The following is a 14,297-nucleotide window of genomic DNA, read 5'->3' as shown; positions in this document are numbered from 1 at the left end:
GGAAGATGTTTAAAGATATGTCACAGGCTAACATGAAAATCTGACCATCTGTGAATGGAATGGAATATGGGGTACAATAAAAAGTACCCTCTGCCATGAGTTTTATAGTGATTCACAGAATAAAGATGTAGGTGTAAAACTCTATAGAATTAATTATGAACTCTGTTTCCTTTGATCCATCTGTTTCTAATCACTTACATGTTATACCTGTGGCAACACTAACGTGCCATAACATCTCTGGCGCGCAACAACTCTTTGGGTCAAGGCGGCCATTATGTTCCTTCTATGTGATACTTTCGATGTTTAATAACATATATCTGAAGTGTGACAATAAATGTGCTCATTGTTTTAACAAGTAGATCAATGGGTTGTTATTTGTAACGATAAGGACCCAAACTCCCACAATGGTTACCCCAACAACAGTTTGTGACGCTCTTCCCATGTTCTACCCAAGTTCAATAACAATAACAATCGTGTGTGTGCGAGTGAACCGCCTGTATCGTCATGTGGCCTGTGCAACGAGGTGTACCACCGTACGATTTCTACAGTCAGAATCCAAACATGCCACCCACCTGCGCTACGCATGGACTCTATACATCGAACATTTCGAGGCCCTCCGACCTGCGAGTGGATTGCAGTACCACAACACTTACAGACAACACGTACGTACCGTCTGCCATCTTGCCTCAAGATCGTTCTTTCGAACATACAGGACAAAGTGTGAAAAGAGATCCAGACATTCCACCGCTAATGTCACACACTCAGGGGTGTGCAACCCCCCTCAGATCTTTGCACCAACTTTTGGAGCAGTGCCACAACACGGCTGCTACGTCATCTGCGCCGCGAATCAGTTCCGCGCCTGGCTACGCACAGCCTCAATTTTCTGATCGAACTGAACAGTGTATAGTGAATGTGACCTCTCCTAGTAACTTGTCCACTTTTGCTAGACATCAGAGAGCAATAATGACCGATCTGAGGGGTGTAACAGTTTACGGGCCCCCAAACCTACCCCAGCCCCCGGCAGACACCATATTGACTGCTCCCACACCTGTGGCTCTTACACACCCAGTGGTCGTGGATTCCAAACCAACTAAGTTACCTAAACTGCTGACTTTTGCAAAAATGCAGCCCAACACATGGTTCACGTTAGTCGACTCTATTTTCGCTTGGTGGGACATTTGCATGACCATTTGGATTTGATTAGCGACATTGTGATCAGCCCGCCGCCTTCACCGAAATATATGAACACGAAAAGACTCATTTGTGAGCTCCAGACGAGATTATTCATCATATCATTCACGAGGAACACCTGCACGACCTCACCCCATTGGGACTATGACAACGACTTCGTGCCCTCGCACCTGTGGATTTGCTACCCAATACAGCGTTATGGTCGATGTGGCTTGTCAAAATGCCAGAAGCATTACAACTACAGCTCCTGCTGCTCACCACCAGCACTTTGGACGAGAAGCTTTTGGTCACGGATCGAGCTTTCAGGATTATTAACAGGTGAGCGCACAGCATGAAGAGTGGGGGTAGTGATCTCAAGAGGATCTCCAGGATTCGGGCGAGCTCGCTTCCTCAGCGCTCACGCTACGCAGACGTGCCATCTGCCCGCCATCGCGGAGAACCAGTTACAGCCTCCACGACATCCGCCATGACAACCAACACCGCACTGCAGCGCTCCACAATGGACACAGCTGACACCAGGAGCTCTACATCACCACTGTCTAATGCAGCCTGGCCGCTGTGTTGGTTCCACGCCAACTTTGGCGACATGGCCAGGAAATGTTGCCGCAGCCCTTGCGCGGCGGGAAATGCAGCTCGCGAGGCGCCATAGGTGCAGCATCTCGCGCACAGGAAAAAAAGACGCCTTACAGCAGCAACAGCATCTAACATGGTAAGCGCCGACGGTTGTCTATTCGCTCTTGACCTCATCTCAGGAACAAAATTCCTCATTGACAGTGGTGCTGATACGAGTGTAATACCCCCAGCTCTCGCACCTACCGTGTTAACTTCCTCGACCAGACTGTAATGTGCGACTAATGACTCTCATATCAAAGTGTTAGGTATGGCGCCTTTAACGCTCAAACTGTCAAAAGACTTGAAGTTTTTGTGGACTTTTCATGTGGCACAGGTAACTTGTCCGGTATTGGGCATTGACTTTCTGCGACGCCACAAATATTCTCTAGATATTCCGCAAAGTACATTAGTCCACCAACCTTCGCAAAAGACTATCGTCCTTACGGCCACTGCGTCTGTATCACCCATTTGGTCAACAAACATTGACATTTCACTATTGCAGACTGAATGTGCTCTTCTTGCAGCCAAGTTGCGACGTGCTACTATGACAAGAAATCAGTGAACTCAAGCAAACGCAGGCCAAGCTCACCTCCCTTATCGAGCATACCGAACAGACATTACAGAGCATGAAATCCGAACTCACCTCACTTCGAGGTATTTGCTCTTCGCACAAACCGGCGTGCACTCAAATCATTGACTCATTGCACGAGTGTTGAATGCTAACGACGCACCCCGCGTGCGTAGCATGTTATCAATCACGAGCGGCGCATGTCACAAACTCAATACGACTGAGGGCCCTCCGGTCAGACACCGACCACGATGCCTGAATCCACACAAACTCAAAGCAGTGAAAGCAATCATCTCGGACCTATTAAAAGCAGGCATTGTACGCCCATCCTCCGGTGACTGGTCATCACCGATTCATCTCACACCAAAGAAGGATGGTTCCTACAAAGTCTGTGGCGACTATATTCATCTCAATTACCACACAATCATGGACAATTATCCAGTACCGAACATTCAGGACTTCGCTTCTCAGTTGGCAGGCGATAAAATTTTCATTGTGGTAGACTGTGAGAAAGTGTATCACCAAATACCAATGTACCGACAAGATATCCCTAAAACAGCCATCACCACACCCTTTGGTCTCTTCAGATACATTTACGTGCCTTATGGATTGAAAAACACCGCTCAAACCCGGCAGAGGTTCTTAGATACAGTATTACGACCCCCACCTTTCTGCTACGCGTACCTGGATGACATTTTGATCTTTTCTTCCTCTCACGAGGAACACGAGCTTCACATCCATGTGCTGTTTGACTCATTACAATCCCACGGTGTGATCATCAACAAAGACAAATGCAAACTGAGACAGGATTCTGTTGTTTTTCTGGGACACATAGTTTCAGCCGATGGTATCCGGCCCACACAAGAGAAAATAGACATTATCAAACAGCTGCCGATACCAGAAACATACCATGAACTCCGCTGGTTCTTAGGAATGATCAATTTTTTCCGCTGCCACATTCCAAGAGCTGCCGAACTACAGGTCCCCCTCACAGACGCACTGTGCAGGCCACAAACGTCAGGCGAGACGCGTGTCGTGGACAGAGGTCATGCGTGCGTCTTTCAAAAAACTCAAAACCGCACTCACAGAAGCCATCACGCTTGCCCATCCACACCCGGATGCAACACTTTCGCTTACCACAGACGCTAGTGAAATAGCTATCAGCACATTTGGGGTTGGGTTGTTTGGGGGAAGAGACCAAACTGCGAGGTCATCGGTCTCATCGGATTAGGGAAGGATGGGGAACGAAGTCAGCCATGCCCTTTCAAAGGAACCATCCTGGCATTTGCCTGGAGCGATTTAGGGAAATCACGGAAAACCTAAATCAGTATGGCCGGATGCGGGATTGAACCATCGTCCTCCCGGATGCGAGTCAGCGCAGTACTTCAACAACACAGAGGAGAGGTGGTGCAACCTCGTAAGTTCTTTTCAAAACAACTTTCTCCCTCTCAGTGCAAATGGTCCACTTTCGACAGAGAGCTCTTAGCTGTCTACGAAGCCATTACATATTTCCGCGAAGACGTCAAGGGACGTCCCCTCACGACCTTTACAGACCACAAACCTCTCACCCAAGCACTCACAAACCCTCCAGCTGACCCACCTCCTAGGAGGTTCCGTTATTTCAACATCATTTCACAATACACAAACAATGTACAATACGTTCGAGGATCCGACAACATAGCTGCTGATTATTTCCCCCGGATCTCGGGCATATCTTTCTCAATCGACTTCGATGCTCTTGCTTGAGCTCAAACAAATGATGACCCCTTGGCGAGGTTTTTATCTGACAATAATCACTCTCTGCGCCTGGCGCGCAAGCCGACCCCCGGCACATGCTCGGAGCTATGGTGTGACACTTCCACTAGCGTGCCACGCCCCCTCCTCTTTGCATCGCTCGGTGTTTGACACACTGCACAGTCTCGCCCACCCGAGAATTCGCGCAACTACGCGCATCATCGCTGAGTGTTTCGTATGGCCTTCGCTTCGCAAAGACTGTCGCGACTGGTGTCGCACTTGTATTTCGTGCCAGCGGCCCAAAGTTGGACACCACTGCACGCCCATCTCATGCGTCTTTTGCTCACCTTCTGGCAGACTCCGCCACATCCACATCGACATTGTCAGCCCCCTTCCCCAGGTGGATGGTTACTGATACCTGCTTACTTTTATCGACAGAACAACTAGATGGGTCGAGGCAACCAACCCCTCTAGCTGATATTTCGGCCGAAACAGTCCCCAACGCTGTCCTCTCCACATGGGTCACACGTTTCTGCTGTTCCGAAACCATTGCTACAGACCAAGGCCGTCAATTTGTGGCTGTCCTCTTCACAAAACTGTGCGAGCTCTTCGGCGTCGGCCGCGTTCGCACGGCAGCCTACCACCCCCAATCAAACGTTTTAGTGGAACGATGGCACTGCACATTAAAGACAGTGCTAATGTGCCACAGGGAATGGTGGTTACAGACCCTCCCGTGGGTACTGCTAGGCCTCTGTTCTGTATATAAAGATGACCTGCAGTGCTCGGTGGCCGAACTGCTCTATGGCTAGCCACTGACCCTACCAGCTGAGTTTGTCGAGTCTTCACTGCTCCAAGATACCATCGAATACCCCGTGCTAATCGAGAACATACGACAGATGATACGAGTGCAGAGAACACCCACTCCGAAAGCACACACTCCGCCTAAAACATTCGTGCACCAGCGGTTAGACACGTGTGAAGCTGTGATGCTTAGGGACGATACAGTGCGCGCCGCCCTGCAACCCCCATACACAGGCCCTTACAGGGTACTTAGGCGCTCGTCGAATACATTCGACATCTGTATCAAAGGCAAACCCTCGACAGTGTCAGTGTCTCGACTCAAGCCGGTGTGGGTCACTGCAGATGACAACACCTCCAGCGACGCGACGCTACCGACCACGATGGACAATGACCTCCACACCGCCGCCTCCTCAAGGGACGACACGCCGACCACGGCCCCTTCCCCAACGCTGGGAACCCTCACTGGGCAGAGTCTGGGGTCCATGCCCTTCACCCCACCCTCTCCTGCTACGTCCATCACACACTTCTCACCCGACATTCAACAACCCACTACCGTCTCCATCGATGTCTCACACTTTTCACCGTCTGACATCACATCTGTATAAATACCACAAATGATTCTCTCTTAGTCATCCACGATCCCGCCCGCTCCGCTGATGATGACACCTTCCAACTTTCCATTCTCCACTCCTCAACGATCCCCAATTCCTTAGATCCTTCCCTCATTCAATCTTTCATTGACGCCATGGGGACACTGTACGTGTTGTACCCCGTGTCTCCGTCTATTCCCTCCACCCCCCCCCCCCCCCCCCCCTGTCACCTCACAAACCAGTTGCCATATACTCCCACTGGTGTGGCACCGTGATTACATTTTTCCATCCAAAAGAGCTCCAACCCCGGCTCTGCCCCACCCAGTTCCCCCTCCGGACGAAGATGGCGCAACACCTGCACCCTCCCCCCACAACAACCAGAGTATAGTGCTCCGCAATGCAGGGGAGAGGGGGGTGTTCGATGTGTAATGACGTATATCTGAAGTGTGACATAAATGTGCTCATTGTTTTAACAACTGGATCAACGGGTTGTTATTTACAAGGATAAGGACACAAACCCCCATATACCTATGGAAAATGACTTCAATACAAAGAGGTTTTTGGTGTTCGACTACATGTTTAGTAAAAATCATAAATATTTATACATACCTAAACCTTTTTCTTTACTTTGTGTTAAGTTGTAAATGAAATTCAGTGTATCCTTTAAACTGGTTGTAACATTTTGTGTAACTTTAATTGTACATAATTTTTGTGTAAACAACATGTGCTTTGATCCTGTAGAAGTTTTATGTGTGATAAATTTCTATTAACAAAGAAGTAACAAGAGAAATTAATTAGTTGCTGCTGGAACACTGTAATGTTAACATGGACAGCACTGAACAGGTTGTGAATCATTACCACTCATTTTTAACTTTGGGGAAGGAAAAGTGGTTTTCCTTGTAAAAAAGTCAGAAAATTTTATATGGGTGAGAGGATAACAGTGGTGAAATGGAGGAAACAGTTTTGATCCACAAAAATTATAGAAACATAGGAGTTTCCAGAATAACTATAATAGCAGTATTGTTGCTGTTAAGGATGAAGTTTTGAGAAGAAATGAGTTTATATCCACAACGAAGAAGGAAAACCACAAGAGGGGAAATTACAAGCACAGAAGATTCAAAATAGAAGAAACCAATGCACAAGACAGAAGATTATCAAGACACTGAATCTATGAGAAGCACCAGGCCCCATCAACAATGGATGCCAATGCACACTGCATTGACAGAATATACACAAAATACTTAAAAGTGCCACTTCGTCTGAGAGACTGAGAAGTGACTGTTTAGCAATGTTTCATTTTCACAGAATCTGGAATAAGAATACATTATTTACTGTAATATTTGTTACTGGGAGGGCTAAAGCATTTGTTGTTGGAAGAATAAAAGTTTAAATAAAAGTGATGACACACAGTAAAATTACATAGTTACATGGGTGTCCATCACTGAGTGTGAAAATTGTGTCTAAATATTAAATCCAGCACATTCCAATCTCATGCCCTTCCTGAGTGCGTTTTGAGAAAATTTAACAGTGAGCATTTCTACACAACAAGACATTGTATCAAAGTTTTTTTTTATTTTTTTTTCTTATTTTATTACTGACCAAATAGTGCCTGTCATCTTTTCCTATTCCCACAGACTGTCAAACATCTGCAATGTGATGACATGACAGACTGGCAACAACAGCGGTGACACGCACTTAAGCTAAGAACACATTCCGGGGATCCATCCTTTGCACCAACACTGTCTTGTATCTCTGTAACCATATATCTTGTAGCAGAATTTCACATGAACATCAACAAAAGTTAAAGGATAGTGAAAACCAAAACAGTTAATCAAAGAACAATAGACAGCTAAATGTATTTTAATCTCCATTCAGACTCAGATCTCCTCGCAGTCACAACTTCTTGTCATTCTACTTAAGTTGACTGTGGAATCATACATGTTTAACTGCAAATACCACATTGACAGGCTATTACAATAAATCACACTGTTATTGCAAAGTCATTTTCAATGCATGTAGATCCTGTGCCAGAACTCAAATTCACCTACACTTGAAGAGAACAGGGGTTAAGCAATAAGATACCACATATGCAATGGAAGTTGCTGTTTCTTTGACCCTCAATTTTCCACAAAGGCAGCTCTCTAAATTTCAGTATTTCATAACAATTTAATATTAGTTATTTTATTCAAATATTAATAGCATATGTTAATATCCTACCAATATTTTGATAGCCAGTGCACAGTGCTAACTTCAGTCAGTTTGTCATAATGTACAGGTTACTTAATGATGATAATTCACTTTTGTTTGTACGCTCTCAGTATGCCTATTCTAATATACGGAGTAAGGCATATAGGTCTGATAGAATCACTAGTCTTGTCTTGAATTACTTTGACAAAACTGGTGAGCGAAGAAGCAGCATTTGTCTGGATCGTTATTTTTCAGTGACAGCAAGTAGTTAGTACAGCGTACATCAGAGGAATTCAAGTCTACGAGAAGCAATATTGCAAGGGATTTATGGGCAGTCTGTTAGTAGAGATACATCACCTATATCATATCAGTTTATTAGCAATTATATTTCAAATTTCCCCCCCATGAACCATGGGCCTTGCCGTTTGTGGGGAGGCTTGCGTGCCTCAACGATACAGATAGCCGTAGCGTAGGTGCAACCACAACGGAGGGGTATCTGTTGAGAGGCCAGACAAACGTGTGGTTCCTGAAGAGGGGTAGCATCCTTTTCAGTAGTTGCAGGGGCAACAGTCTGGATGATTGACTGATCTGGCCTTGTAACACTAACCAAAATGGCCTTGCTGTTCTGGTACTGTGAACGGCTGAAAGCAAGGGGAAACTACAGCCGTAATTTTTCCCGAGGGCATGCAGCTTTACTGTATGATTAAATGATGATGGTGTCATCTTGGGTAAAATATTCCAGAGGTAAAATAGTCCCCCATTCGGATCTCCGGGCGGGGACTACTCAAGAGGACATCATTATCAGGAGAAAGAAAACTGGCGTTCTACGGATCGGAGCGTGGAATGTCAGATCCCTTAATCAGGCAGATAGGTTAGAAAATTTAAAAAGTGGAATGGATAGGACAAAGTTAGATATAGTGGGAATTAGTGAAGTTTGGTGGCAGGAGGAACAAGACTTCTGGTCATATGAATACAGGGCTATAAATACAAAATCAAATACGGGTAATGCAGGAGAAGGTTTAATAATGAATAAAAAAATAGGAGTACGGGTAAGCTACTACAAACAGCATAGTGAACGCATTATTGTGGCCAAGATAGACATGAAGCCCACGTCTATTACTGTAGTACAAGTTTATATGCCAACTAGCTCTGCAGATGACGAAGAAATTGATGAAATGTATGATGAGATAAAAGAAATTATTCAGGTAGTGAAGGGAGATGAAAATTCAATAGTCATTGGTGACTGGAATTCGGGATTAGGAAAAGGAAGAGAAGGAAACATAGTAGGTGAATATGGATTGGGGCTAAGAAATGAAAGAGGAAGCTGCCTGGTAGAATTTTGCGCAGAGCATAACTTAATCATACCTAACACTTGTTTCAAGAATCATGTATGGAGTGTAGCCATGTATGGAAGTGAAATGTGGATGATAAATAGTTTAGACAAGAAGAGAATAGAAGCTTTCGAAATGTGGTGCTACAGAAGAATGCTGAAGATTAGATGGGTAGATCACATAACTAATGAGGAGGTATTGAATAGAATTGGGGAGAAGAAGAGCTTGTGGCACAACTTGACTAGAAGAAGGGATCGGTTGGTAGGACATGTTCTGAGACATCGAGGGATCACCAATTTAGTATTGGAGGGCAGTGTGGAGGGTAAAAATCATAGAGGGAAACCAAGAGATTAAGCAGATTCAGAAGGGTGTAGGCTGCAGTAGGTACTGGGAGATGAAGAAGCTTGCACAGGATAGAGTAGCACTGAGAGCTGCATCAAACCAGTCTCAGGACTGAAGACCACCACAACAACATTTCAAATTTATAATTGAGTCAGTATTATCAGATCTTTTTAACTGATTAAAACAGGTGGAAGCACCGAAGTAGTTGAAGTGCAAAACAGTAAACATTCTTCCACTGTGTTCAACAGAGTATCTGAACATAAATAAGGCACCACTGTGAATGTTGACTGACATATATTTTAAAAGAAGTCAGAGGAAGAAACAAGTATTTTACTGTACAGTGTAAGGTACTTTGAGGATACAGGAAAATGAGAGAGAGAGAGAGAGAGAGAGAGAGAGAGAGAATTCTCGACAAATATTCTGGTGTATAGTTTATTTCAAAAGTACAAGAATGGATCAATTTTCTATTAGCAATTATAGCACAAATAGTCCATTAGAGTTCACTTCTGCAAATGTCTGTTTTGAAATGCCTTTATGTGAAAGCAGCCATGTCATATACCAGCTTTGCTGCAATTTCTGCATGGCATTTTATATGAGGATGATCACTAATCAACAATCTACCAGAATGAATGGCCACTGCCAAACTGTGGCCAAGAGCAGACTGGACCACCAAGTGGCAAAACATGCTGCTAAACCATACATGCTCCAGATCAAAGACTGATTCACAACCCATTCCATCTGGATCCTTGCATCTGCCACTAGCTTCTCTGAACTTCACAAATGAGAGTTATCTTTGCAATGCAGCCTTTACTCCAAATCCACCTGCTCTCAATTTATCCTAACCCACTCCATTTATTTATTTGCATGTTCTCATCATCATAATTTTCCAACTCCAATATCCTGGGTGTGTGAACATATGCTCGCTGTCTCCTCCCATCTTCATACATCGTCTGTTCCAGGACAACTTCCCATTTGTGTCCTTTCTCCTCCACATTTGATCTCTATCCACTATTTTCTTGGTCTTCCCTGTGGTTGTCTTCCTACGAGGTTTAAGTTAAAATACTTTTTGGCAGGTCTTTCGCTGCTCATTCTCATTATGTGCCCATACTACTGAAGCCAGTGTTTCTTTATGACACTGGTAACGGGAACCTCAATACCAACTACTTTTCTATTCACCTCATTCCTGATTTTGTCCTTAGTAGTTGTTTGATTCATAGTTCTGATGAATCTCACTTCTTCTGCCAGAATTCTGCTGAGTTCTTTGTTTAGTTGGATACATGTTACTAAACCATATGTAAGGATTGGTACAAAATAATTGTTGTACATGGTCGTTTTTGCTTTTCATTGCATTTTATTATCCTACAGAAGATTTCTTATTTGACTATAAAAATTGGATGCTTTCTGTGTCCTGCTGAGTACTTTCTGTGTGCTGCTGAGTAGTTCCTGCTTAATGGTGTTGTCTTTGAGATCATGCTTCTTAGGTACTTGAAATGGGAACCAGATTCTACTTTGACTCCTTCTAAAAATATATTTGACATTGTTCCTAGCCTGTTGATGGTCATTTCTACTGTCTTCATTTTACTTATGTTTAGTCCAAAATTTTTGAATGTGTTGTTCCAATCATTTTATGATCTCGCCCACTACTATTACAAACAGGAGTGGTGATAGGGCACTTCCTTGTTGGACACCTCTCTTTGTTTCAAGCCATTCTGATTGTCTATTGCCTATCTGGACATAGCTGTAACACTTTTGGTATAGCATCTTAACTTTAACAATTAGGTTCTTGGCACCTTTAGGTCTTCCAAACATTTCCATATCTTGTTTTGAGGAACAATGTCATATGCTTTTTCAATGTCCACAAATGCAGTTAGAATATTTCTTCCATACTCCCAGTGCTTTTCCCCAGCATTCTTACTGAAAAAAAAAAGATTTTTTCTAACATTTTCAGGGTGTGTGACAGCACCATGATGCCTCTGTAGCTTCCACATTTTCACTGATTGCCTTTTTTGAACCGAGGGATCATGACTCCTTTACTCAATCTACTGGGATTTTGTCTTCTTCCGAAATCATTGATAACACTCTATACAGCCAATTTAAGCCTGAGCTGAGATAATCAAAGACTGACAACTTTCCATTCCACGCGCTCTTTTAACACTATGACTACCTCATGCCATTTTAATTGGTGTCCGTTGGTCTAGAATTCATTAATTACTCTACAGTCATTGATGGTTGAGTTGTCCCCATCTCATTTGGCAGCAAGTTGAAGTACTTTTTCATTTCATCCCTGATCCTTTGCTCTGTTCATATTAAGTTACTATCATCTGTTTTCAGTGCAAGGATATTTACATATTGATTTCATTTATTCTTTAGTACTTTGTACAGTAATTTCCTACTTCCCTGACAATCTTCCTCTGTCCTTGTTTTCCCAGCAATTTTCCTTTCCTTCCTGGATCAGTCTTTTTACAGCTAGTTTCTTTCTCTGGCATCCCTCTGCTAGATGTTCGATTGCTAATTCATTTCATCTATCATCTGTTTTCTGTTTTTTAATGGTCTAATTTCCTTTTCAGCATGTTCCTATCTTTTACAGTTGCCTTCCACCCATCATTCCACCACGGTGTTTCCTTCTTTATGCCGTGGCACTTATTTTTCTGCAGATGTCCACGGCTTCTTTAACAAGGGTTTCTTTGAATAAAGACCATTCATCTTCTACTCCACCTTTTTCAGTTTTGGGTAATGTGGCTGTTATTCATGCTTCATAGTTACTTTTCTTTTCCATGTCCTTCAACAGGCAAGTCTTAATCTTTGGCATTCCCTTTTGTTTAAATTTTGGCACTTTAACATCTTTTAGGTCAGCAATCAATAGCCAGTGGTTGCTACCTAAGCACTAATAGTCTTGAGCTTACCATCCCATAATGATGGTGTTCACCTCTGTTATTTGTTCTTCAAGATAATTAAGAAATGCTCTTTCTCCTCCATGGTACATCCTATCTGTGGTACATATACTTGCAAAACAGTATGTTCTGCAGATCATAACTGTGACCTTGTGCTAAGATGTGGAATGAATTAGTTTTACAACTGTAGTACACTTTCTCAGGAAAAAAATGGCAACATGCTGCCCATTTTCTCTCTCTCTCTCTCTCTCTCACACACACACACACACACACACACACACACACACACACACACACACACACACACACACACACATATTCAGAAATCTTCTGTAAAGTACAAGAAGTTGTAAGCAGATATGAATTCAGTTTCAGAAGTTATCAGTAGCTTTAGGGAGAACAGAAAGATAAATGTTCAATGTTCACCTCTTTGTATGGGACCACTTAAGTAACAGACATCCACCTCCTTGAAATGCATCATCTGCATAGTAAATCATACAACCAGTGTCTTCTACAGGTGGATATATACCACTGCTCTTATTGTGTTCTTCAGCTGTCACATTGTAACGATGGTTTAAGCAAGTTGTTGCACATGGTTGGTACTGCTGCCTGCGCAGATTGTACCAATTGGTTTCGGACACCATCTGCAACAAAACAAGATTCAGTAGATGCTTGAGTAGGTAAAGATTGTTCCTATTTCAGAAAGTCACATACCTGTCCTTCAGAGAAGTACTTATGTCCACTGCCTTGACAAAATGATGTTGAGAAAGGAAGATCTTTAGGTCCATGCACAAAGAGGTATGGCCACAGCGTCTGCCAAAAAGCATACTCACGGTGTATAAAGGACTCTGACTGTTTAAAACATTCATACACCCAGGCTTGGGCAAATACTGCAATGGACAAGTTATGTTTTCTGATTAGCTCCACAGCCTGAAATTAATTTCATTTTATAAGGAACTATTTGGATAACTACTCTGTAAAGACAATGATTACATAATAGTATGATTAATCTTTAAAAATGCATTATAAGAAACACTAACTTTTCTAGTCTGAAATCCACCACCTCCATAAAACTTGCGACCAAAGACATCTACACCAACATAAACATCATACCCACGAATGCCTGCATTTTTAACAGAGTTCTGAAGATGTCGTTCACTCCACGCATAGTTAAGGAAAATGCCATCACACTTGTCAAAAAATGTCCTGAAAATGCAGTAACAAATGGAATTTATTGAAATGCAGAAAGAGAACACATGTTAATCAAATACAAATCAATGTGTGATTATGTATCAAATATCAAATAAGAATTTAAGATTTAGAACAGAAAAGGGGGGGAGGCAACTCCTCTTTCAAAATTAAGCAGACAAAAATGGAAATATTGCCCAAAACAACTGGAATACTTGCAAAATATACTGGAAAGCCTACTGGAAAAAATGGACTTCACCACCTCAACAACAACCAACTCTAAGCTTGGAAACAGTTACCCTAAAAACAATCATATCGAATCTCAAACACTATGAGGTCGAAATTTGGAAAATTGTCAACAAAAATGTCATAAAGTGTCTCCAAAACTTCTCTGAAGAATTTTAATAAATGAGAGAATCCCAGTTGAATGTAAAATGGCCCTCATTCACACATTCCAACTGGATGAGTCCGAAACAAACCCCCAACAACTACACAGGAATCTCACTCTCAGATGTGACACACAAGATTTTTTTTAAAAAGTCCTACTAAACAGAGAAGAACCTCAACTAGATCAACTTCAAGAATATAAAATGGGTTTTAGGAAAAGAAGATCCTGTGCTGAACAAATTCTAAATTTCAAAACCTCATGGCCTACCAAAAATCAATAGCAAAATCATATGTTATCACTTCCAGTGACTTTCAAAAATCTTATGATTCAAGAGACCAGGAATCCCTCATCTCTACACTAAAAGAACTAAACCCAGACAACAATATCATAAACCTAATCACAGAAACTGTTACCAACACATTCTCCGAAGCTAAATTAATGTGAGAACTCTGTGACTCTCTTGAGATAAAAACT

The 14,297-nt window shown here is 42.8% G+C and overlaps 1 protein-coding gene across 2 annotated transcripts in view; it reads right to left on the bottom strand.

Annotated features, from left to right (window-relative positions):
- Window positions 1–14,297, bottom strand: part of LOC126163172 (cytosolic endo-beta-N-acetylglucosaminidase) — a 121,354-nt gene that overhangs the window by 43,614 nt on the left and 63,443 nt on the right. For both annotated transcript variants that reach the window (XM_049920120.1, XM_049920121.1), the window contains exons 4-6: window positions 13,288–13,453; window positions 12,962–13,177; window positions 12,674–12,891 (exon numbers count right to left, since the gene is read on the bottom strand). In XM_049920120.1, the coding sequence (XP_049776077.1) occupies window positions 12,674–12,891; window positions 12,962–13,177; window positions 13,288–13,453 (600 nt within the window). The remainder of the gene's footprint in view (window positions 1–12,673; window positions 12,892–12,961; window positions 13,178–13,287; window positions 13,454–14,297) is intronic.

Source organism: Schistocerca cancellata, chromosome 2, assembly GCF_023864275.1.
Source record: "Schistocerca cancellata isolate TAMUIC-IGC-003103 chromosome 2, iqSchCanc2.1, whole genome shotgun sequence".
NCBI lineage: Eukaryota > Metazoa > Arthropoda > Insecta > Orthoptera > Acrididae > Schistocerca > Schistocerca cancellata.
The sequence above is the reverse complement of the archived record's forward strand: the minus strand, read 5'-3'. Positions and strand labels throughout refer to the sequence as shown.